Source organism: Megalops cyprinoides, chromosome 11 (assembly GCF_013368585.1).
Source record: "Megalops cyprinoides isolate fMegCyp1 chromosome 11, fMegCyp1.pri, whole genome shotgun sequence".
Classification (NCBI taxonomy): Eukaryota; Metazoa; Chordata; class Actinopteri; order Elopiformes; family Megalopidae; genus Megalops; species Megalops cyprinoides.
In genome coordinates, this window is record NC_050593.1 from 1,300,529 (window position 1) to 1,325,627 (window position 25,099).

The 25,099-nt window shown below is 41.0% G+C and overlaps 1 protein-coding gene across 8 annotated transcripts; it reads right to left on the minus strand.

Moving 5' to 3' along the window:
* Positions 1 to 1,014: 1,014 nt before the first annotated feature.
* On the minus strand, positions 1,015 to 24,781 carry ofd1 (OFD1 centriole and centriolar satellite protein). 8 transcript variants are annotated; one of them, XM_036540329.1, is made up of 22 exons: positions 24,455 to 24,781; positions 23,871 to 23,972; positions 23,464 to 23,664; positions 23,097 to 23,165; positions 22,969 to 22,999; positions 22,713 to 22,820; positions 22,459 to 22,595; positions 21,596 to 21,772; positions 20,919 to 21,025; positions 20,608 to 20,727; positions 17,633 to 17,706; positions 17,413 to 17,504; positions 16,979 to 17,168; positions 7,091 to 7,221; positions 6,555 to 6,666; positions 5,674 to 6,144; positions 5,177 to 5,315; positions 4,723 to 4,817; positions 3,334 to 3,444; positions 1,944 to 2,494; positions 1,774 to 1,841; positions 1,015 to 1,472 (listed from the first exon to the last, which is right to left on the minus strand). In XM_036540329.1, the coding sequence occupies exons 2-22, from the start codon at positions 23,964 to 23,966 to the stop codon at positions 1,427 to 1,429; spliced, it is 3,126 nt and encodes a 1,041-aa protein (XP_036396222.1). In that variant the 5' UTR covers positions 23,967 to 23,972; positions 24,455 to 24,781; the 3' UTR covers positions 1,015 to 1,426. The 8 variants fall into 8 exon arrangements, with proteins under 8 accessions (XP_036396222.1, XP_036396221.1, XP_036396217.1 ...); XM_036540328.1 differs by having other exon boundaries at positions 1,944 to 2,467; positions 5,674 to 6,246; XM_036540324.1 differs by having other exon boundaries at positions 5,674 to 6,246.
* Between the last annotated feature and the right edge of the window lie 318 nt (positions 24,782 to 25,099).

The following is a 25,099-nucleotide window of genomic DNA, read 5'->3' on the forward strand; positions in this document are numbered from 1 at the left end:
TTCTGCAGTAATACAGGTGATGTGTAGTCATTTGTACTGACAAACTATGGTAGGCAGCGTTTGCCCATTCCCTTTTTTCTAACAGGATCTAGAATCTAGAATCTAACAGATTCTAATCAATTTCATGTCAATGGCACAGTAGTCCTAATTGTTTCATAGTCCATTTTTTAAGGTTATATGAATCCTGTCTAGTATCAATTTTGTAACCCAACAGTAAACTGGTATTTTCTATGTGTGCCAAGGGTTTCCTTGTGGTTTTGTTCAAGTAGATACTAAACATTTGTAAATAACATTTTCATAAATGTCCTGTTTTTAATATGACATAAATTATCCAACACTTTCTGATATAGGAAAACAAGACTCGGACAGGAGACTGAGGGAAGCAGTGTCAAACTCACTTCATGCAGGGAGACGGTCAATTATTTGTTTGGCAGACAGTTCCCCACTGTTCAACTAGAAAGGCTGTGTTCTAAAACACTTAACGTGGCTTAATGTTCCAAAACTGCGATCAATGATCACCAAATTTCTCTCGGACATCGCTTGTCACAAAACAGCAAAACTAAAAGGCAAGGAATATGGTATTTAGGCCGATGTTACATTAAGCGCTGTCCTCTTGCTTTTTTGTCAGTTCATCGCTGTTTGGAACATTAAGCCACGAAGCGTTTTCCTTATAACGGGGCATTAATGGAGAGTTTTGCTTTTTTGATAGGGGACAGTGTTTATGACATGTGAGATGTCAGACAAATTCGGTGATCATTGATCGCTGCTTTGGAACATTAAGCCACGTTAAGCATTTTAGAACGTCCTGGCTTTTGTATGCCTTCAGGCTTTGCTTTGTGTATTTCCCCGGTGTTGAAATCAGGTACATATAAATGCCAGGAAACCTGATTCCTGGCGACATGGACAACTGGTTCTTTGGTAAGTTGTAAGGATCACTGTCGAGTCCAACTGCCTTTAATTTAAGCAGATAATCGTTTGTTTTACTCCCGCAGTTTCCTCTACTAAAGGCAGCTATGTTGCAGGATGTTTTGCCACTCAGTCCGACTGAGGGGGCGTATTCCGGCAGGAAAGTGATGTCAGTGCATAACCTCTATTACCTGGAAGTGTTAAAATGTCCAGGCTGAAATATGTAGTGATTAGATATTTGGAGTTCTGGGAACTTAGGGCAATGTGGCTGACACTGAGGCCAAATGTGTTTACGTGAGAAGAGCCATTTTGCTGGTAGATACACAGCCATAGAACATATTTGAATGAATATCACGTTTATTTCCACTGAAATGATATTTCAGCTTTAAAAAAAAATCAGGTACATCCTAAATATTTCAGTAAAATCTGGGGGAAAAGGCATAACTAAACATAAAATTGAAATGTTTAAGAGGTATTTACATGTGTTAAACTTCTGCAGCTCTTTCCTTACAAGCTCACTTCACCAGAAATCTTCATCTGCATTGTTCTGAGAGAAGGAAGCTATGCTGCAACCAAAAGACATACAGACTGTTAGAGAGTATCTGACTCAGATGCATTGAGTATTTGACTCTTGTCTATTTGACAAACAGAAATACAGTGAGAGAAAGTGTCTGACTCAGAGACTCATGGAGAGGGAGAGTATTTGATGTGTGGAGAGAGGAAAGTAGGGAATGAAAAAGAAGACAGAGCTCTACTCCAAGGATCCTGTATGCCATGAATGCAATAAGTGTCTACAAGGCTGCTACAGGGGTACTGATAAAGGGCTCTCTCAACTACACACTCACTTACTCCTTTACAGATCGTTACCTGTTGTCTTTTTCATCAGACAAGATTTCAAACTCCAGGCTTCTGCCCTCCATGTCATCCTTTGGACTCTAAAAAACATTTTATCACATTTAGAGGGCTTTACTGGGCACCTGCTTCATCACTTTTTTAAATAATATTAACATCAGGACATATCAGCAGTAAAGGCAGACCTGTTTTCCTTCCATCACTATCCTCATGTACTTTTGGAGTGGGTCTGCGTTGGAGAGAGTATCCTGTTGCTGGCCTTTCTGAGCTGGGTCTCCATGGGAGAGAGTGTTCTGTTCCTGGCCTTTCTGGAGTGGGCTTGTGTTGGAGGGGATATCCTGTCCCTCTACTGATTCTTGCACCTCTTTGTCACAGAACACTTCCCCACCAATGTCCTCTTCCTCTTCCTGACACTCCTCTCTAAGCTCCTGCTGCTGCTCCTCCTCCTTCAGCAGCTTGGGAGGGAGGTTATTACACATCAGCACATGAATAAACTCTTGTTGCCCACGTTTAACTGTGCTGGAGCAGTACAGGAGCAGTGCACTATGGATACTTACCCTCTCCAGTTCCCTCTGCTCCCTCTCCAGGGCCTCCTGTCTATCCTGCTTCCTCTTCTCCTCTCTTCTCTTCCTTTCCTCCTCCCACTGCAACTCCTCTTCCTTATCTTCCTCTCCTCCTCTGCCTGCTTCCATGGGGGACTGATGGGCCTCTGTGGACACCGTACCGCATTTGAGAACTAATAGAGGAAAATTCACAGTGAGGACTGTATCTGACCTTCAGTGTGCTTTTACGCATAACACACCCCTGCTGATGTCTTAGATCTTGGTGCTAGGACTATGGAGGCAGCAGTGTGGTGTGGTGGAAACAGCAAACATTGCCAGTTTGATTCTGTGAAATATGTTGTGTATGTATGCAAAATATGTATGTATGTTTTTGGTAACAGTACCATGATGTCATTGAGGGTCATGGTTGAAACTGCAGTCATGGTAAGAACAATGTTAGTGACTGGAGCAAAAGGGCAAGGCAAGACTGCTGCAGAGAGTGACAGATGTGGTTACAGGGTGTAAGATTTTGGTCCAAATCCCTAAACCAGCTCACTCAGTGCATCTTAAGAGAGCACAGATCCATTCACTTAAGGTATGCAAATACCTGTATTCATTTGTCTAGATGGCCTTATTGTAACCACAGTTCTGCTCACAGGCTTCCATTGTCACTTTGGCCGCAGCTAGCCGTTGCGGCAATTGACACTTCTAAAGAAACCGGTGATGGGTGATTAAGAACTGTTCTTGCTAGGGAAGATAATCTAATTACCAGACCTCCTGTATTCCACCACATGTACTCTCAGTCTCAAATGGATGATTATTGAATTATTGTCTATCCTGATCAAAGCTCTGTATCAGTATAAAGAATGCTTTCGGTCAACCCTCAGGATTCATTTTGACTCCGCTGACGCCAGAGTGCGTTGGATGCATTTCTGACAACTGCCGTTCCTGTAAATAAAGAAGTCTTTTCCATGAAGATCGGACTTGCGCCTTGTTTTTCCTTACAAGGGTTAGGGACATGGCGCAGACTCACCCTGCAGCTGTACTGAAGGGGACTCTGGTGGGGTGATCATGAGGCCATGTTGGGGCACCTCATGGACAAGCTTTGCTTGGTTCTGGCCTGTCTGCAGAATGTAGCCGAGGTCTGGAGAAACAGCATAAACAAACAATATTGGCAGTTATGAAAAATTAAATATGCTAGCTCATCTACTTTATTAAAATGTTAATAAAAATGGAATGATTTCAGATAAATTACATTACAAAGCCTGAAGCCAGCCTGTTGGTCAGACAGAAGGACAGTAAGTTATGCGGACATGCATTTCCCCAGGTGTACTATGGGAGCTCCAGCAGGAATTGAGAAGTACCGTACACAGGGGTGGTCAGGAAATATTGGATGCTGGGAAAACAGTACTTGTCATCTCTGCCCTCTGTCCTACAGAGAGGGCATCTGCCACTTGCAGACAGCGGCTTTAAATAGACCACCTTGTTTTACAGACATGCAGGGCAAGTAGGCATAGTGTGGGCGGCAGTGTGGCATAGTAGTTAAGGAGGAGGACTCGTAACTGAAAGGTTGCAGGTTGCTGCTGTACCCTTGGGCAAGGTACTTAACCCATGATTGCCTCAGTAAATATATCCAGCTGTATAAATGGATAACATTGTACAGAACTGTAACCTATGTAAGTCAATTTGGATAAAAGTGTCTGCTAAATGAATAAATGTAAATGTAAGTATCTTTCACTTCAATGGGTGGAGGAAAAAAATATATTTCTATACATAAATTTATTCATTTATATGTTCATTTATATATTTATACATAAATATAACCTGACTAAAACTGCAAATCATATATATAAATTTTATATATAACTGGTGCATAGATTGATTACACATTTGAATATCTGTTACCATACTTCAGCCCTCCAAACAGCTCGCAGTCTACAGCGGATATAAAAAGTCTACACACCCTTATGAAATTTCAGGTTTTTGAAATGTAACGACAGAAATAACAACAATGTAAATATCAGACTTTTTCCATCTGTAATGTGATCTTCCAATAAACAAAAATCCAGAGAAAAAACAAACAGTTTATTATTTGAACTGACAACAAACATGACTTGTGAGCTTTTTAAGGTTGGAGTAGAAAGCAATTTTTAAAAATTATGTAGATCACATATATTCTAGAGATTCTATAGATACAGAATTATGCAGACCATTACATCAATATTGCTCCATGTGAAACGGACTTTGGCCCTTGTGGAAACATGATTTACTGCAGCCCTCTTTCTCACTGTGCATAGATTGAATGTAGTTTTGTATACCCTTTACAGAGATATCAGAATTTACTGTTTGCTTTACTGAAAGATGAAACTGGCAAGAAGATCCCACAGTTCACATGTACCACTCAACAGCACGTGTGTATTACCTGGTGGCGGCTCTGTAAGATCGTCCAGCGTTATTTTTTCAGGATGAGGAGAGGACCCTGTGCTTGAAAGATGGTCTTTCTGTTCATTCTCTGAACTGTGAAAGCAAACAAATATGAGACTCTGTACCCATTTTTACACACACAGACTACTGCTCTTTGTGTCTGTGTATCCAAACTATAGAAATGCCCATTAATACCTAGATGAAAAGCACCTCTGTTAGCACCAAGGTAGGGACACTTGGTCACTTTAACACCATTCTAGGGTCACTCCTGGTCACTTTAACACCATTCTACCCACTGAGCACGAGTGTTGATTTATCTGTAGACAGGAAGATAGTTTCCACCTGTGGCCTAGTGAGATTTTACAGAGTGATCTCCACAGATATTATATTGCCCGAGTGTGTGAGTGTATACGTATGTATACGTTGGTGTGCATGTGCGTGTGTGTGATTACCCGATTGGCTCTTGTGCAATACTCTTCAGAATTGGGCAGCCTGTGAGGCTTCTGTGCAATGAGGCTCTACTGTGAGGGATTGGAGACAGTTGCCTCTCAGGAGACAGGTCGTGGAATGTTACAGGAGAGACCTGTGTGTCTGCACACAGAAAGAAGGACTCTGTCACGTCACTTTCATCACATCACGGGCACTGAGGACACAAACAGTTGTATGTGTATAATTGTATATCTTCTTCACAAAACAACCAAAACCTGAACAAAACCAAACAAAGCAAAACAACAAAAAAATTCAACAAAACAAAAATCTTCCAACGAAAACAACAAATCACACTGAGCCTGTGTAAAACTAATTTGCACAAATGAATGTACTCTATGTGTAATAAATTCTGTTATGACCAAAAGCTACAGATATACAGATTTGGAAAGCATTATTTCTCAGACACCCAGATATATACAGAATTAAATTTGATCTCCCATAGACCCATTGTGCACTGCACCTTCCGCTGTGTCACGTCTGATCTGCCTCTTGGAGATGGAGAGGGGTGTGGATGACAGGCGTCTAGGTGGACCGGAGCTTCTTTCAGGGGGGGTTCGCATCCCTGGATCCTGGGACTCAAACAGCTGGCTGCTAATCAGTGCTGAGAGGAGAGGGGGTGGGTTGTCCTGAGCAAATGTCACCCTGGTGTGTGGGTCCGTAGGGCCCATGGGGTGGCCTGGGAGCCTCTTCTGTTGAGGGGAGCGAGCATTGGCAGGCTGCAGGCTGGACACTACTGCATGCAGCGCCCTCTGCTGATAATTCCGGTATGCCTCCTCCAGGGACTCTGCCTCCTTTTCCAGTTCTTGGATCCGGGCCTTGGTACCAGCTACCAGCTCTGTGTTGCAGTTTGGCGAACCACTGCAGGCCCACTGATGTTGGTGCCTGTGGGGCTCTGGGCCTAGGTCATACAGGTTCCTCTGAACTGGGCCATCTATGTAGATATCAGGGGGCACAATCTTATCATCAGCAAGGTCTAGCACAAAGCGGTCCACCAGGTATGGCTTGGAGCAGCGAAGCACCTCATTTTCCAGGGCTACACCAATCACAGCATTCAGAGAGAGAAAACAGAATTTTTGAGGGAGAAAACAAAATCATCAGAAATGAAGTGAATGAATATGACTAGCCTTCGTAATATCAGCGAAACATGTAATTTAAAGGGTTTATCTTACCAGCAGATGTGATTTAAAGGGTTCATATCACCACAGCATGTGATGTAAAGGGTTTATCTCACAGGACTGTGATTTAAAGGGGTTTCTATCACAGAAGCATGTGATTTAAAGGGTTCATATCCCAGGAGGACATGATTAAAGCTTTTAAGCGTCTATGGGGAGCCCAGTATACCAAGCTGTGTTTGTCGAAGCTGTAGTTTGAGGTCTTCAGCATGGGATGCCATGCGCTGAGTTCTCTCCTCACACTCCATCAGCTGGTCCTTCAGCTGTGCACAGCGCTCCACCTGCGCAGGGCACAACAGTCCAGTCCTCTCAACAACCATGTGACCACACCACAGCTCACATGGCTCCAGTGATGATTGTGGGAGACAGCGTTTGTGATTATGGTGGTAGCAGACAGTGTCTGTGGTTATGGTGGCAGGATACGGTGTTTGTGGACATGGTTGTGAGAGATAGTGTTCATGTTTATGGTGGCATGATACAGTGTTTGTGGTCATTGTCATGAGAGATAAGGTTTGTGGTTATGATAGCGGGAGACAGTATTTGTGGTTATGGTCATGAGAGACAGTATTTGTGGTTATGGTTGTGTGAGATAGTGTTTGTGGTTATCATGATGGGAGGCAGTGTTTGTGGTCATGAGACATAGTGTTTGTGGCCATGGTCCTGATAGTGGCAGTGTGCTGGCGGCAGACAGGAAGGCATTCTGACCTCATGCTGCAGCTGCACCTGCAGGATCTGCTTCTGGTTCTCAAACTCCTCCTCCTCCAGCTTCCTGGCACCCTCCACCCTCCACAACTTGGCCTGCAGGGCCAGCTGCTCCTGAGAAGGCTTGCTGAGATCTACGGACGAGTATTTTGCATCTGTCATTACCATGAATTCAAAACAATAATCATTTGCATGACAGACCAGTGTGTCACAGTTGTATGTGGGATTTAATGCTCAACACAGCTTTCATTTGCACAGGCACAGAGCATATTAACCATTTGTTTCACAAGTCCCACTACCAAATACAAAAGTTTAAGACAAATCCATACTAATATCATGCAGAAAACTAGTCCAACTGTTTATTACATTTAGTTTGGACTACTGCAATGGCTTTTTATCAGGATACTCAAATGTTACTGTTAATCTCCTGCATCTGTACAAAATGCTGCAGCTAGATTTCGGAGACCAAAAAAAATAATAAAATAAACAGACCTGTGGAAGAAATTCCTGTCCTACAGTTATTTTTAATTTCATATAGGCAAGTTTCCTGTTCTTTTTAGGCATTCATAACTAAAGTGACTTCTGCTTACTCCCCTTATCAATATAAATATTAATCAAATGTGTTTTTAAGGAGGACACTGCAGATGTTGTACAACCCCTGACAAAAATTATGGAATCACCACACTTAGAAGATGTTCACCCAGCTTTTTTACTTCGTAGCAAATAAACAAATCACAGATATGGCACAAAACAATTTTTGTTGAATAGCTGAACATTCTGGCTTCGTGAAACATCACGAATCAACAACCTCAAACAAATTAAATTCAATTATTTTAATTAATGGCATATATTTTTCCAAATCAAGTAGAGGAAAAAATTATGGAATCACTTCATGATTCCATGAATGCGAGCTTAACGCTAGGTTGACGGAGAAGGTAGCAGAATTAGAAGCACGCATCCGCACCTTATACGAGATTAAAGCAAGTGAAAAGTTTATCGAATCCTTTTCAGTACCGGATGCGTCAATTAGCCTTTCCCCTAGTTTAACCCCGGCAGAGCCTTTGCAGCAAGGCGAGTGGGTTACGGTTCGGGAAAACAGACGCAAGCGCAAGCCCCCGGTGCACCACCAACCCTCGGTTCACGTTTCCAACAGGTTCTCCCCCCTCAGTAACACACCTGCTGAGAAACCTGTTAAAAGAGCCCTGATTATTGGCGATTCTATTCTTAGAAACGTGAACGTAGAGACACCAACGACCATAGTCAATTGCATTCCTGGAGCCAGAGCTTCCGACATTGAAGCTAATTTGAAAGTGCTGGCTAAAGCTAAAGGTAAAAGTAAAGCGAAATACTCAAAAATTGTTATTCACGTCGGCGCAAACAATGTTCGCATGAGGCAATCGGAAGTAACAAAGTTAACTATTAAATCGGTGTGCAGGATTGCCAAACAAATGTCGGATTCAGTCATTTTCTCTGGCCCCATCCCCATGCGGCGCGGTGACGAGATCTATAGCAGATTAACGTCACTTAATCGTTGGTTGTCTGAATGGTGCCCCTCTAACAACGTGGGTTTTATAGATAATTGGCACAAGTTTTGGGGGAGGCCTGGTCTTTTAAAACGAGATGGCATCCACCCCTCGAGGGAGGGTGCAGCTATCATCTCTAGTAACATGGGTCATAGTCTGAATTCCACTAAACCTTGACTTATCAGGGCCAAGGCCAGGCAGCAGACTTTCTGTCCTACACAGATGTCTGCTTTTTCCCTGGAACCACCACTTAAAAATCCCATAGAGACAGTGTCTGTTCCACGACCCTCCGTCCCAAACTTCTTAAAAACATCCAGTAGGGGCATTTGTGCTGATAATTTGATAAAAATTAAGTCTGACAAACCTGAAAGTACTACCTGTAGACAAATGGTCCTTAAGATTGGGTTAATAAATATCAGATCGCTACAGCCTAAAGCTTTATTAATAAACAAATTGATTACTGATCACCAATTTCATATCTTATGCCTGACTGAAACATGGCTTAAACCTAATGACTTTGTTGCTCTCAACGAATCAACTCCTCCCAGTTATTGTAATCACCAGGTCCCTCGACCTACTGGTAGAGGTGGCGGCGTTGCTGCTGTACACAGCTCCAAACTCTGTGCCACCCTTAAACCTGGCTATAACTATATATATTCCATTTATTTGAACTATTAGTACTTAGCTTTGCACATCCTGACAAGACTGCATTTCAGCCATTTACCCTTGTTATAGTTTACAGGCCACCTGGCCCTTACAGTGTTTTCTTATCGGAATTTGCCAATTTTCTATCTGACCAGGTTGTCAATACAGAAAAAGCTGTAATAGTAGGCGATTTTAATGTCCATATGGATAATGAACATGACCCATCCATCATTGAATCCATTGGACTCTATCAAGCTGTGGACAAACCCACACATTACCGCAACCATACTCTTGATTTGGTCCTCACATATGGAGCAGACATTAACCAGGTGGAAATTATGCCACACAATCCTGTGTTATCCGACCACTATCTCATCTCTTTCAATTTACCACTAACGTGCTTCACATCCTCGGAGCCTAGATTTTCTTCCAGGCGCACGTTTTGCTCTCTGACAGCAAATGCCTTTATCGACGAGCTCCCTACATCATACTACCTGCACAATGAAATCTCCTCTAGTTTATGTTCAAACCCTAGCTCAACTGAAATTAATCTACTCGCGGACAGAATCGACTCTACTTTGCGTAAAACTCTAGATGCCGTTGCTCCCCTCAAAAGGAAGAAAATCACAGACAAGAAGCTAGCACCTTGGCATAACGACCATACTCGTGCTCTCAAACAAGCCACACGAAAACTCGAAAGAAAATGGCGCTCCACCAAATTACAGGTTTTTCTCCTGGCGTGGAAGGAAAGTCTCCTAAATTACAAGCATGCCCTCACAGCTACCAGATCCAAATATTTCTCTACTCTTATTGAGAGAAACAAGGACAATCCTAGGTACCTGTTCAGCACTATCGCCAGATTAACCAAGAGTCCTGCATCAGTTAACCCTACCATACCAGCAATTTATAGTAGCAATGACTTCATGAACTTCTTTGATAGTAAAATCGTAAAGATAAGAGACACAATACAAAAATTCTCATCAACTTCTGGTTCCTGCCTGGCCAGTCCCGTTCCAGATTATGTAGGCATGTCTATTAGGCCCGCCTCGCGCTTTGACTCTTTTATATTTGGCAACTTTTCTTCTCTTCTCAATTCATCTAATAACTCTACCAGCCAACTTGACCCCATACCAGCTGGCTTCCTAAAACCGTTATTGCCAGCAATTGGCACACCACTATTAAATCTTATCAATGCCTCTCTTATGTCTGGACACGTACCTCAGCCCTTCAAAGTAGCAGTTATCAAGCCTATTCTGAAAAAGCCTAATCTTGATCCCAATGACCTGTCAAACTATAGGCCCATCTCGAACCTTCCATTCCTCTCAAAAATTCTGGAAAAAGCAGTATCAAAGCAACTCTGTGCATTTTTACACTCTAACAACATTATGGAAGTTTTCCAGTCCAGATTTAGACCTCACCACAGTACGGAAACCACTCTCCTGAAAGTGCTCAACGACCTTCTACTCTCCTGTGACAATGGCTGGATCTCTCTTCTTGTGCTACTAGACCTAAGTGCAGCCTTTGATACCATCGATCATTGTATCCTCCTCGACCGCCTCGAAAACCTGGTTGGCATAAGTGGACAGGCCCTATCATTGTTTAGGTCTTATCTATCAGAACGATATCAGTTTGTCTCCATCAACAACGAATCCTCCGCTCGTTCCAGAGTAAGATATGGTATACCTCAAGGATCTGTGCTTGGACCTCTGCTCTTCTCGTTATACATGTTGCCTCTTGGCGATATCATCCGTAAACATGACATTAATTTCCACTGTTACGCGGATGACACTCAGTTATACATATCAGTCAAACCCGATGTCCCTCTGAATATTTCAAACATGGAGGCCTGCCTAACAGATGTAAAGAATTGGATGGCCCGAAACTTTCTCCTCCTTAACCCGGACAAAACCGAAATATTGGTCATAGGCCAAAATTCAATCAGGAGCAAACTCACTCATTTTACACTGGACCTTGATGGTGTCTCCCTTGCCCCGAGTGCAGCCATCAAAGACCTTGGTGTTGTTATTGATCCCGAGCTCTCCTTTGAAACTCACATAACTAACACCTCTAGGACTGCCTTCTTCCATCTGAGAACTATTGCTAAAATCAGGAAAATCGTATCAATTAACGACGCTGAAAAACTAATCCATGCCTTTGTAACATCCAGATTAGACTACTGTAATGCCTATTGTGACAACTTGTGTTGTAAAAAGCGCTATACAAATAAAAATGAATTGAATTGAACTTCATGTTGAGAAAATTATGAAATCATCAACAAAAAAAAAAATCACAATTAGTACTTTGTTGCTCCTCCTCGGGCTTTTATGACGGCGTGAATTCTTTGGGGCATGGACTTCACTAATGAAAAACAATATTCTCCATCAAGCTGGTTCCAACTTTCTCGAACAGCGGCTGACAGATTGGCTTTGCAGGATGGAGCCATGTCATGGATCATTTTTTTAAAATTTCCACCATAAATTTTGAATCGGATTGAGATCCGGACTGTTTGCTGGCTATGTCATTGAGTTGATATGCCATTCCTAAAGAAAAGCTTTAACACTCTTTGCTCTGTGGCAAGATGCATTATCATCCTGAAAAATGACTTCCTCATCACCATACCTATTTTCTATTGATGGAATGAGAAAAGTGTCCAAAATTTCAATGTACACCTGTGCATTGACTGTTGAGGTAATGATTGCCATCTCCCCTGGTCCTTTACCTGACATGCAACCCCATATCATAAATGAGGGGGGAAATTTGATTGTCTTCATCAGGCAGTCATCGTTCATTAGGATGGCACCAGACAAAACTTCCAGCATCATCTCCTTGGCCAATGCAGATTCGTGATTCATCACTGAATATCACTTTCATCCAATCATCCACACTCCATGATTTCTTGTCTTTAGCCCACGGTAACCTTGCTTTCTTCTGTTTAGGCGTTAGTGCTGGTTTTCGTTTTCTGTATGTAAATCCCATTTCATCCAGTAGATTTCTTACAGTTCTGTCACAAACATTCACTCCTGTTTCCGCCCATTTGTTTTTCATTTGTTTTGTTGTGCATTTTCTATTTTCAAGGCATATTGCTTTGAGTTTTCTATCCCAACGCTTTGATGCCTTCTGTGGTCTACCCGCATGTCTTCCTTTTATATCCTTCCCATTTTGTTCATACTTGCACTAAATTTTAGACACAGCTGACTGGGAACAACCAACATCTTTGGCCACACTCCGTGTTGGACTTCCTTCTTGAAGGAGTTTATAATCCTTCCCATGGTTTCAATTGACAACTCTCTTGTTGGGGCCATGTTTCCTTTCAATTAGCCAAGTTCAACAGCTTGTTAAGGTCTGCAAGCACTCTCTTGTAACTGCAGACCAATATGCGTTTTTATACTTGTGCCGGTATTTGTTTTAGAAATACAAATTACAAGGTGATTCCATAATTTTTTCCTCAACATGGCGTGATTCCATAATTTTTTCCTCTACTTGATTTGGAAAAATATATGCCATTAATTAAAATAATTTAAGTAGTCTGAGGTACGTTTCACGAAGCCAGAATGTTCAGCTATTCAACAAAAATTTTGTTTTGTGTCATATCTGTGAGTTGTTTATTTTCTACGAAGTAAAAAAGCTGGGTGAACATCTTCTAAGTGTGGTGATTCCATAAATTTTGCCAGGGGTTGTAGGATTGCTATATTTCTAGTTTTTTAGTTTCTTATTTTTGTGACACTAGATATCTAATTTTTCTTCTTTTGCCAGGATGTATCCAACAGATGTATCCTGTCATGATTACTCTACTTCCACCATGTTAAATCATATTTTATATATTATATATATATATATTATATATATATATATATATATATATATATATATATATATATATATATATATATATATATATAGTACTACTACTTCTCCTAACTTATAAGCCCTTAAATGGGTTTGTGCCGATCTATTTACAAGATCTCTTAATCCCCTACAACCCCACTGGATTGCTTCATTCTGGTGGTTGTGGTAGAGCTTTCACTCACAGAGCCCTTCTGTTATGGAATAACCTACCAAATTTTATCTGGGAAGCAATTCTCAATTTTTAAGTCCACATTAAAATTTCATGTGCTAAGAAATGTCCTTGCTGTTAGCTCATTTTTAGTGGGTCTGTTTTCAACAGGTTACTGTTCTAAACAGGGTGGGACAGTCTTGGATTGCTTTTGTGCTAGTGGTGTTCAAAACGATTCTTTTTAGTGATTCGGTTCCTTTTGTTCAGTTCAATAAAATGATTTGAATCTTTGACTCACTGATTCGTTCATTCCCATATCCGGTCAGGCGGCATACGCAAATCTGTAAATAGTTTTATTGCATTTTAAAAGTTATTCTACGTCGTTCCAAACATCATGTCCATTATTAGCCTGCTTTGTGGCAAAACAGCATGTGCGAAACCAAATGTCAATGAAATTAATAATAATTAAATCGTAATATTCATTACGTGAAACTGCACCATGCTATTCAAACAATCATGCAGCCGCAAAGTATACTTAGTCTTTAGGAAGGTAATAGAACACCTTATTTTAACGCGTATAATAGCAAATGACATGTACTTAGGCTAAAACTAAAAAAAAAAAGCACTGAGGAAAAAAGAGCCACACTTATATCCGAAGCGAATAACTTCGTTTTACAAGTTTTGAACTAACCCAGCCAAAACATTTTAATATACTTGTAGGCCTATTCAGTGATGCCGTATTGTTATTTGTTGTTAATGTAGACATAGTACGCTACAAATGTGATGCATAGACTTATGCATCACATTTCTGTTTTGTTTTGTAGCCTACTATGCTGATTTGTCAGTATTCATTAATAAGGACTTTATTCACGTTAAAAGGAAATGTGATGTCAACATTAAATACATCATAGCCATCATAAAATTGCAGTTGTGATAAACAAGAACTGCGATGCATTGTGTGCAACTAAAATATGCTACTGCTAAAAATATAAATATAAAATAATACTGCAGGTAGATGAGCAAAATAATATTTAATATTGTTTTTAATTCCTATAATAATGTCACGGAAGTGCTCTGATTCCTTTGGCATTGTCACAGTCAATGGCGGATGTAGCCCAAGCCTGCTATACTGAGAACTAGCGATTCTGGCAACACGTAGTCACCAGGTCTTCATAGTCAGTGAATCTTTGGAGTCCGAATGAACTGGTGAACTGAGGAACTTGTCAACAGTTCATCAGGTCAGTAGGTGGAGTTTAGATTCTTCGTAGTCACCGGATCTTTTGCATTGTCCCACATCGTCAGCTGTGGCAGGAGGTGCTTCGAGAGTTTTAGCATTTCAGCCATTGGCTAGCTGTTGTCATGAACATACTGCTGATACAGTTTTGTGATAGGCTGCTTCGTGGACAGACCGCATATCTTATATCCACTGGAGGGAGAGTTATAGCTGCTATGCCAGCTAATCAGTGCGCATGGTTGCAGAGAGGAAGGAATGAATCATTTAGACTAGGGATTCAGTACACTCAGTTCACCTCAAAGATTCCTTTAAAAGGATTTGTTTGTTCATGAACTGCACATCACTATCTTGTGCCATTTCTGCCCGCCTCTTTTTGTATGTGATAATTGGTTAACTCTGCTGAGGCTTAAAAGTGTTTTGCTGCCCCATTACACACACCACCCCAATTGCCTAGCCATGCTATGCTAGCCACTATCTTTTCCCTCCCTCTCTCTTTCTGTCCCTCACACCATCCAAACATTGGGAACAAGATGCCAGAATCATAACTGCACTGGACAATCCATGGCATCCCTGTTTTAGCCACTGTTGGATGGATGGCCCCCATCACAGCCCATCTGAGCCCATCCTGCCACCCCTACTGGCACCTAAGGGTCTCCAGACTTGAACTGAACTGGATTTCCCATGCCATTTGGCAGTTTGTTTAACATCGTTTTCGAGGAGTGTCTTCATCACTTGTTCCTGGCATCAGGAAATAATTTTCCAGTTTCCCTCAATTAAGCTCTGGGTTTTCTGATCTCCCTGTTCCCACTGGAAAGCATGCTCTGTTTAGCACTTTTCAATTATAAATTGCATTGTAAGAAATACAGTTTGACTGGCTGACTACTGTGAACAACAGCAAAAAATAACATTTGGCAAAAGACGAAAGGATCTCTGGATACTGATTCCAACAATAAGAATTGCGTCAAAAGCCTTCTGTTGCCAGTTGGGACCAGTATCAGATTAGCTGTGACCCAGTTCACAAAAAAATACATCAATATGAATGTACTACTAATTTATAGATAAATTATGAATGCAGCTGGCTTTTCGCTTTGCAATGACAGTTTAGGTCTAAATGCAGGGAAACATGGGAAACATAAATAAAAGATAAATGCCTTCTGAATGTAAACGCATCGGTCCCTAGTTTCAATACAATCTGCAATCTTAAAACACAAGAGAAACTAGAGGTTGCAAGCCACCTCAAATGCTTCCAAGCCCCAAAGGTGTAAAAAGATATAATTAAACAAACTGAGCTTTTTTTCTGCACAGCATGATTCCTTAATTATTAACACCTTCAGTGCTTTCAAAAATTAAACAGCACAATTCAATGACATAAATTTGTTTAATCACATCTATGTTCTGTTTTATAGTTACACAAATTTAAATATTCTGTAATAATATGAATAATAATATTCATCTTGTTGCAATAGCAAGTTACGTGCAGATTCTACATACTGAGGACTGTTGTTACATGACACACAGACTACTTCCTTGCAATACATTTTACCATATTAAATGAGGTACGCTTTTTCCAACAATAAGTTGGAAGAGTTTAACATGATCAGCTGCAGCTAAGTTAATGGTATTTAATTTCAGCGATGAACGGAATCTAGCTTGCTAGTCAGCTACGTTTTCATTAACAGACACAAAATGCATTATCTTATAGTGACAGTCATAACAAGTATCGTTCAAACACGTAAACAAGCGCGTTTCGGCTGGGAAGCATAATTTAAAAAAAAAAAAAAAAAAAAACCACAACAAGAACAATATGCTTCCCAGCCCATGGTGGGCTTGGAAGCATAAATAATAATATATTTTAGAGAAATAATGATTGTCTCGGTGTTAAAATCCAACTTCTGTTCATTAGCAATTGTGTTGGGAGTAGTTATTAACATCTCACTTCAAAGCATTACTTATTGTATTGGTGTTAATGTCCCACTTCGAAGCATTAGCGATTGTCTCAGTGTTAAGGTTGCACTTCAAAACATTAGTGGTTGTGTTGGTGTTAATGTCTTTTTTCAAAGCATTAACCATTGTGTTGTTTTTAAAATTGCAATTCAAAGTATTATTGGTTATTATTGGTTGCATTCAAAGCATTAGGGATTGGAGTTTTGCAGAATTTGACCAATGATATGCAGTGAATCCTTGGAATTTATTTTTCCAATGGCTTCTTAATTTTTCTGGCCACTGAGCTCAAGACAGTGCTGTGGCAGTGGTCAAGACTTCAGCTGCCTCCAGTTACAGGTTTGTTGAAGGTAGTTGAAAGTGTGCAGGGTTTATGTGAATGACAGCAGTGTGAGGTGTGAGGTCCAACAGAAGTTCTGATAACAACGAAATTGTTCACTGCAGCCTGGATACAAAGCAGTTCCTGATGATCATATTTGAGCACACACAGACCTTTTCCACAGCTACAAGTGACAGAAACAGGGGAGTGAATAAGGGCAAAGGCCAGGCCTCACCAGTTTGCAAGTGGTGGTTCTCCTCCTGTACCTCCTCCAGCTGCCTCTTGATGAGCCTCAGCTGGGCCTGCAGCTCCACTCTCTCCCTCTTCAGCATTGGGTAGTCACTCATGGCTTCCAGCTGCTCCTTCAGCAGTTTGTTTTGCTGAGTCAGCAAAGTGGTCTGTGACAGCGCATTGTCCAGTACCATCTAAAAGCAGCAATACACAGATAACTTCATTGGCTCAGCAGGTCAGCAGGCTTACAGCCCTCATATTTTTCCCAAAGCGACCAACCTTTTTTAGGTATATAAAGGCATAAAGGCTGTGCTAACACTGTGCCCTAACACATAACACTGCGCAATGAAGACTTGCTTTATGGTGAGTCAGCCCAGGAACAGTGATGATCCTGTAGGTAATATATGTGCTAATAGCAAAATAAAATCACGTTTGAACCTGCAGTCTCTGCAGTTCAGTGCAGGTGCGTCTGTATTCCTCTGCCTTTGCCTCAATGCAGGCTGCCTCCTTCTGCAGGCGAACCGCTTCCACTGCAGGGAGAGGAGGGGAAAATCCAGTCATGCAGCATGCAGTCCAGTCATGAACTACAACACTGAAACAGCATCTCATTAGTGCTTTCAAATCTAAGTGAAGGGTATTTACACCCACAGCTACATACTTTCGTTTCTTTTCTCATCCTCTGTAACCTTTTGAGTTCTTTGGAGATACTCTTGTTTTAGCTCCAGCTGGTATCTAAGAGAGGGAAAGAAGCCTTCAGTTTTGAAAAGAAAACAAAATGTCACTGGGATAGAATATAATATAAAATAATGAAAATCAGCATATATGTTACAAGTAACAATACTTCCGGGACATTGAGCGATTACTGAATAGTCTGAAAACAGCATATTACCAAGGATGTGCTAGTGTGGAATTCCCATCATGCTCACATGACATATAATATAGCTATATGTATGTAATATAGCTAGAATAATTAACATTCAACTAACACTTCAGACAAGGTCAGATTAAAAATGTGCTTCACAAACATCCAATAAGTGCTTGGAAACACTATTAACTTGTGTTATATTTCCCATTACTGAGCACTAATAGTGTATTATGTCACATTTTTATCACTGCAATAATGCATCATATAATCATTTAAATCTGCACAATCTGCAACAGTGAATCCTAGGAGTTTATCTGTTAGGTTCAAGTACAGAGCATGACTACAAAATGAGAGCCTTCCCTTGCATGCTGTTACACAAACTGTGTGCAGAGTGAAGAAACAATATTACTTAGACTGAGTGGAGTGAGGATATGATGTTACAAAGACTGTGTGCAGAGTGAGGACAGACTGTTACACAGGCTGTGCACAGAGTGAGGACATAGTGAATGATCTCTTCATGCCATGTATCTCTGAGAAATCTGTCAGTGTGCATTAATCTAACACTCTCTGACAGCTGGCTAAGTGCCAAACTTATTGTCTGTGTGTATGAGTGGCCGTGTGCTTCATACTGTATGCGATAGGGCCACTGACAGCTTTTCACTTATTGTCTCACATTCATACATTAATATGCATCACATTTATACTTTCCAAAATGACAGGTATATGCAATTTCCTTTTCCTGACCGAGAACAAAGCATGCCACAAAGGCAGTGAATCAAATCCCAAAACTTCCCTTTCCTGCGAGCACAATCTCTCACTCAAACGGACTGCTCCAAATTTAAACCTCCAGCATCCGGAAAAAAGCTCTAATTGCACCACTGACACCACTGACACCACCTGTACATTTCAAATCTGTATCGTCATCACATATTCACATCATCATATCCACTTCATACAAATGCAAAGATTTATAAAAAAAAAAAAATCACTGCTTGGACTAAGTTATTACAGTGAGTGAGTGAACATAAGATATTAATATAAGCATGGAAATAGACAGTTTTATTATTGGCACCCTTGATAAAAATGAAGAAAAGGCTGCATATAATAAACAGCACAGATAATCTATGTTATGGTCAAGCATATGTAAAAACTATATACTTTTATTTGAATACATTTATTCTCATGTTTATCAGGTAATCGTACCTTTTCTGAAAACTGCATGTGTCAAAATTATTGGCAACACTAAAAATTATTGTAAATAAAATCAAAACAAAGTTAAATTGGCAATAACATTTTAGTTAATTAAATTCATCTCAATCTAAAGGAACTACGTTGTGTCATTCAATCATTTCCTGTTTTACTAGGGTATAAAAATGAGGTAACATACAAGCAAAATCCCTTCGTCAACCATCACCATGGCAAAAGCCAAAGAACAGTCAATTCAAAAGAGACAGATAGTAACTGACCTTCACAAGTCAAGTAATGGCTACAAAAAAAAAAATACATAAACGATTAAACATACCACTTGGCACTTTAAGGGCACGTTGCCCCCACAGGCAGTGAGGAAATTATATAATTATATATACATACACACATATAATATAAGAGCCAGGACTTCTAAAACATTGGAAAAACAGACCAAAATTATCCAACAGCATTAAAAAGAATTAGAATGTTTGCTAAAATTCCTTTATTTGTATTTTTATTTCTATTTATTTTCTACATTTATGATTACTTCATATGCCATGTGTATTTACTATTACTAGGGATGCACGATATTGGACTTTTGCCTGTATTGGATATGCCAATATTTTCAAACTCATTTTGGCCAATTGCTGATGCCGATACAAATACAGTGTCGATTATACATACATACATATATATACTGTATGTATATGTATGTATATGATGTATATATATAGATGCTGCGTAAGCAGACAGAAGCTTAGCAGCACGCAAACTAGCATCCTCACAGGGTGAGAAAGCCAGCTAGGGGTCGGTCGAAACCATTAGGCCCTCCGTTCAAGTCCCAAAGCACAACGATCGCGGGCTGTCTTATTTCCCATCGCATTCTCTCCTTGTGGAGCTGCGCTATTTTGAATGAGCAGAGACACAATAAAGTTACTGAAAACATTATTCGCTGTCCAGTGTCGTCGTGTAAGTGTACAAACACAAAAATCAAGCCCTCAGTTCGAGGTCCAAAGCAGAACTAGGCGATTGCGGGTTGTCTTGTTTTATTTCCCATTGCCGTCTATGCTTCCGGAGCCGCATTATTTTAAAATTTTCTCACGCCCCCCCAGAAGCAGAGAAAATCTTAGCAGCACACAGCTAGCATCTTCCCAGAGTGAGAAACAGAAGTGAGGCAGAAATTCTGTCGATGCCGATAATTAACTTCTTAAGTTTTTATCGGCTGGCAGATACCGATGTTGTGCCGATATCATCGTGCATCCCTACCTATTACTGACAACAGCCCCTGAGAAACCGACTTGAAATGCAAATGGATCCTAGTCCAGCAATAGGAAACCACTAACCAAGTCCATTTTATATCTGCTGAATTTCGTTTATACAAAACAGTGACACCTGTTGACCATGGAAAATAAAGGTACAATGACTGTAAGAACTCTTGCAGCTCAACTCAAACAGTAGGTCCCCAGTATGTGAGACTGATGGATATATAGGTCCCTGAGTCTCTGAAACACACTGAACCTACATTAGGACAGCAATTGATAGTCTGCTTGTTATTAGACACAGGTGCATAGGTGCAATACCTGGTCAGCTCATTCTTCAGCTTTTGGTCATACATGTCTTCCAGGTTCCTTGCTGCCAGCTCTCTGTGTCCCAGCAGCTCCTCTGTGCTCCTGATCTTCTCCTCCTGCCGTCTACAAGCCCTGCACACACGCACGCACGCGCACGCACATGCACACGCACATGCACACGCCCATGCACACGCCCATGCACACGCACATGCACATGCGCGCGCGCGCACGCACACACGCACGCACGCACACACACGCACGCACATTGTTCAGCTGTGCTATTTACTAAAGAAGTTTATTTATGACTTAAAAAATGTTCTCACTTTTCAAAATCCTCGGTCCTCTGCCTCAGTTCTGCCTCCTTGCTCCACAAACAATCCACTTCTTTCAGCAGCAGCTGTCTCTGCATGTACACTTCCTTCTCATCAATCTAATGGAAAACAAACAGAAAACAAATAAAACATTTCTTGGTTTCAAAGATCCTCCACCTCTATTCTTGAACCTGATATAAATCTTGATTGGCCTGATGCTTGTGGGTCTATGGGACTTTGATCTTTGACAGGGGCAGTCAAATTTATTTTACATTATATGACATTGTCGGCATTCAGAAGACGAACAAGAAGAATTTTTACACGTTATCCATTTATAATGGATGCATTTTTACTGAGACAATTCTGGGATAAGTACCTTGCCCAAGGGTCCAATGGCAGTACCCCAGTGAGGAATCGAACCAGCAAACTTTCACTTATGAGTCCTGTGCCTTACCGTTATGCTATACTGTCTTGAGTGGGGACGTTTTGGAGCTCCAACATCCATGTATGTTTTATTCTTGATTTCAGAATCAAGAAAAAATTCCAATAAATAAATAAATAAAGTGGTGAATACACTAACGGCCATTTTAAAGTAAGATATTCAGCTGGCAAGAAACAGCTTGAGTGATGGCCTGATTTCATCCATAAAAGCATGACCCTGGATATGAAGAAAACACCCGGTCACTCACTACCTCCTGCTGTTTCTGTAATCTCTCGATGGCATTCTTCTCTCTGTTGATCAGAGCCTTGGATTTCAGCTGGTAGGTCCTCTCCATGTTGTGTCTTAGTTTCACAATCTCCTTCCGGAAGGTCTCCTTCTCCTCCATCTTCATTTTGGCAACTTCCATATCCTTAAAATGTTTCAGCTGAAGCAAAGCAATTATCATGCCATAAAACAAATTTCTGACACATTTTACCAAAGCATTCAGTGACAACAGAAATGCAAATAAGGTTTATTTTAAGGTTCACCATGTTGCAATTATCACAGTATTTTCACCTTTACCATATACAAAATAGCACCTGCACTTCATGGCATATAATTATGAAATAACTAAGGGTGGTAGCATAGCATAGTGGTATAGAGCAGGGCTCATATCCAAAAGTTTTCTGGTGTGATTCCCTGGAGAGCACTGCTGCTCTACCCTTGGGCAAGGTACTTTAACCCAGATTTGCCTCAGTAAATATCCAATTGTATAAATGAATAACATATAAGAATTGTAACATATGTAAGTTGCTCTGATAAGAGTGTCTGCTAAATGAAAATAATCTAACTAAGAAAGTGAAACAGAAGTTGCTATGCTACAGTTTCATTTTTGTCGTTTTGCATACTGATGTCCAATATTTACTCAATATCCTAGAACAGGGCAGTCTTAGAGGTGTTTAGATGGACTTTTCAATTGCCTGTTTACATCCATTACAAGCGAGGAGAGTTTTAAAGTCAAATAGAGATGTGGATTAAAGGATCTAAACACCCCCTGCAGACTTGCTGCCACCCCCCCCCCCCCCCCCCCCCTCCCCAGAATGTTGACTGACATCCTAACTTGGACCTCACCTTAGCCTTCACCTCTGCTTGAGATTGCGCCTCAATCTCCTTCCTGTACTCGGCCAACTTCGCTTCCAGAGACTCCCACCTGGGGGCTCTTTGCTGAAGGGCTGCATACTCATCATCTATCATTTGCATCTTCTCAACTGAAAACAGAGAAATAAGCTAAATCACGGTGATAGCCAAGGTTTGGCCAGGCACAACTTTTTACCAGCCCGCAATATCGGGGTGTGAGTTGTGTTCACACAGAGCACAATACATACGCAGGGACTCCCTGTGAGGCAGGGTACTGCTGGTCTGTGTGTCAGCGTCGCAGCAATTCCTGTGTATGTGATGGTCCATTAGCTCAATGAGCAGCTTCATCAGGAAACCTGGGGAAGCAGGCAGGGAAACCCTCTCAGGGGCCAGTAAGAATGCACATGACTGGCACTTGCACTGATGGCATGGCACCACTGTGCTAATCATAAGCACAGGGGCTTACAGGAAACAGCAGATAAAAACATTGAAGCATTAGCATACCTCTTTGTTTATCCTTCCCAATACCGGATGTCTGCAGAAGAAAAAGCAGTTCAATCAGCAGAATCAAGATGAATCTATTCGACTATTGTGTGATCATGTGACTAGGAGAACATGTGTTTCTACATTACCAGTGATTTATACAGTGTAGACTGTGGGCTGATTTTCATGAGTTGTAGGAGATCTCTTGTAGAAAACTCCTTAAAAACAAAGACCTATTGTCAACATGATGATTAATCTTCTAAAAGAGAACTCTCTAGTCCTGAAATAACTCATAAAACTTGCATTTGTCTTGATTTTTTTCCTGGAAACGATCTACAATTGGATTTTACTTACAGGAGTCCAGGCAAACTTAATTACTATAACTGAAGATAAACATGCACAAAACCGCCTCTGTACTCTGTATAAGACTAAATGGAAGAGCTCATTTAACAGCACTACATTGTACAGAAAGGTGTGGATGTCAGAATGAGTTTCTGAAAAGGCTGCAGCTCTCACCTTGCCCCTCTCCAGCCCACACTCAGGGTAAAACACAGACAAGGTGTACTCATATCCTGCCCTGTGGAGGTGGTCCAAGACTAGACTATTAGAGGCTGTGACCAACATTGAGTCCGCTTCTGGAGTGAGTGTCCTGGCCACAGGCTCTCCACTTACAGCTGGGTGCTTCAGCTCTTGGATCAGATGGTTGCGAAGCTGGGTCTAAACCAGAACCAAAAAAAACGTTTCCAGTCAAGCCCCTACAACATCAACAGGATGAGCACCAAAGTCTGACGTATTCTAATCTGTAAAGACTAGTATGATCTGCACACGCTGCTTCACAAAACAATAATTGCTTACTATGTATATTCTAAACCCATAATTACTATATTGTCATGTTCAGCAAACCCAAACCCTGCCATACTTGCCTTTAGAGTGTCCAGTAGACCTCGATTCTTAAACGTCTTATAAAGTCTTTTTCTCATCTCTTCAGAAGAGATCACCTCCTCTTTGACATCAGACATCTTATCCTGTAGATAGTAACATGAACAATATAAAACAATTACATTTTTTCCAGCCACCAGTAGCTAGACAGACAGCCAGTTAGATAAAGGGAGGGTATTCTGGACTTAGTTTCAGTACCAAGCCAGTTACTAACTACGTTACCGTTACGCTATCGAGCTATTTAGTAGGCTGTAAGCATATATTGTTAGCCATGTGTGTCAGTTTGCTTTGAAAAGTGCCAGGGACAACGATGGGTTCGACGTGTTCACACTTAAAGTGGTGGGGACGAAATAGGCCACGACAAAAAGTGGTGGGGACCCAGCGTCCCCAGCATAAATGACGCCTGTGCTGTTAGCTAACGTTACTTTTATAAACAGCAAACAAGATCATGCACCATATTAACAGTATACTTACTAGAAATCTAATGTTCGCTAGCTACCGTTTATAGATTACTCACTTTTCTTGTTGCGAGGTTTTAGACAAAGACATCACTGGGAAGGACGCTTACCGGTTAAAATGTGTGTCTTAGTAACCTGAAATAACCGATCCCCATAACGTTATCGTCGTGTTCCAACCAACACGCACTTCTCTTTTTCCTTCCGGGTCTTCAGACTTTTAAAAACTCTTTTTAAGACTCCAGTTACCTTGAATAACACTACACATGAAAAGCTCAATGTCGAAAAATGAGCAAACACCTGGAGTGAGAAAAAAAACTGTGTTTAAAATAAAATGTACTGTTCTTTGGTGGGTTTAATGTGTGGTTAGGAGAGACGTTTATACCTCCCTCTGCTGTGCTGGAGTGTGAATCACAGCCCCTTCTCCCTTATGTTATCCACGTAATACCGTGCTATCTGAACACCAGAGGTGGAAAACCCCGGCTTCAGAAAGTAAAAGTCCTGCCACGTATTTGTTCTAGCCATTCACTAAACAAGGTGATTTCACTAATTAGCTCCTCTACCTGGCTGAAGAGTTCTGCTAATTAAATTCAGCTGGTGTAATGCATGGGTGGAACAAATACGTGGCAGGACTTTTACTTTCTGAAGCCGGGGTTTTCCACCTCTACTGAACACAATAGTATCCTCATTCCACTATGTATATTTGCATAACGTCAGATACACTGTCATTAATATTTTCCCTTTTTTGCCTCAGGTCA

What these genes read in the sequence shown, in the direction of transcription:
- ofd1 (XM_036540324.1), bottom strand. Translation starts at nt 23,966, where the DNA reads ATGTCTGATGTCAAAGAGGAGGTGATCTCTTCTGAAGAGATGAGAAAA. An exon ending in CTACACTGTATAAATCACTG is followed by an intron (nt 23,000 to 23,096) that starts GTAATGTAGAAA and finishes TTTCTTCTGCAG; the next exon opens with ACATCCGGTATTGGGAAGGA. An exon ending in CCCTTCAGTACAGCTGCAGG is followed by an intron (nt 2,495 to 3,333) that starts GTGAGTCTGCGC and finishes TTCCTCTATTAG; the next exon opens with TTCTCAAATGCGGTACGGTG.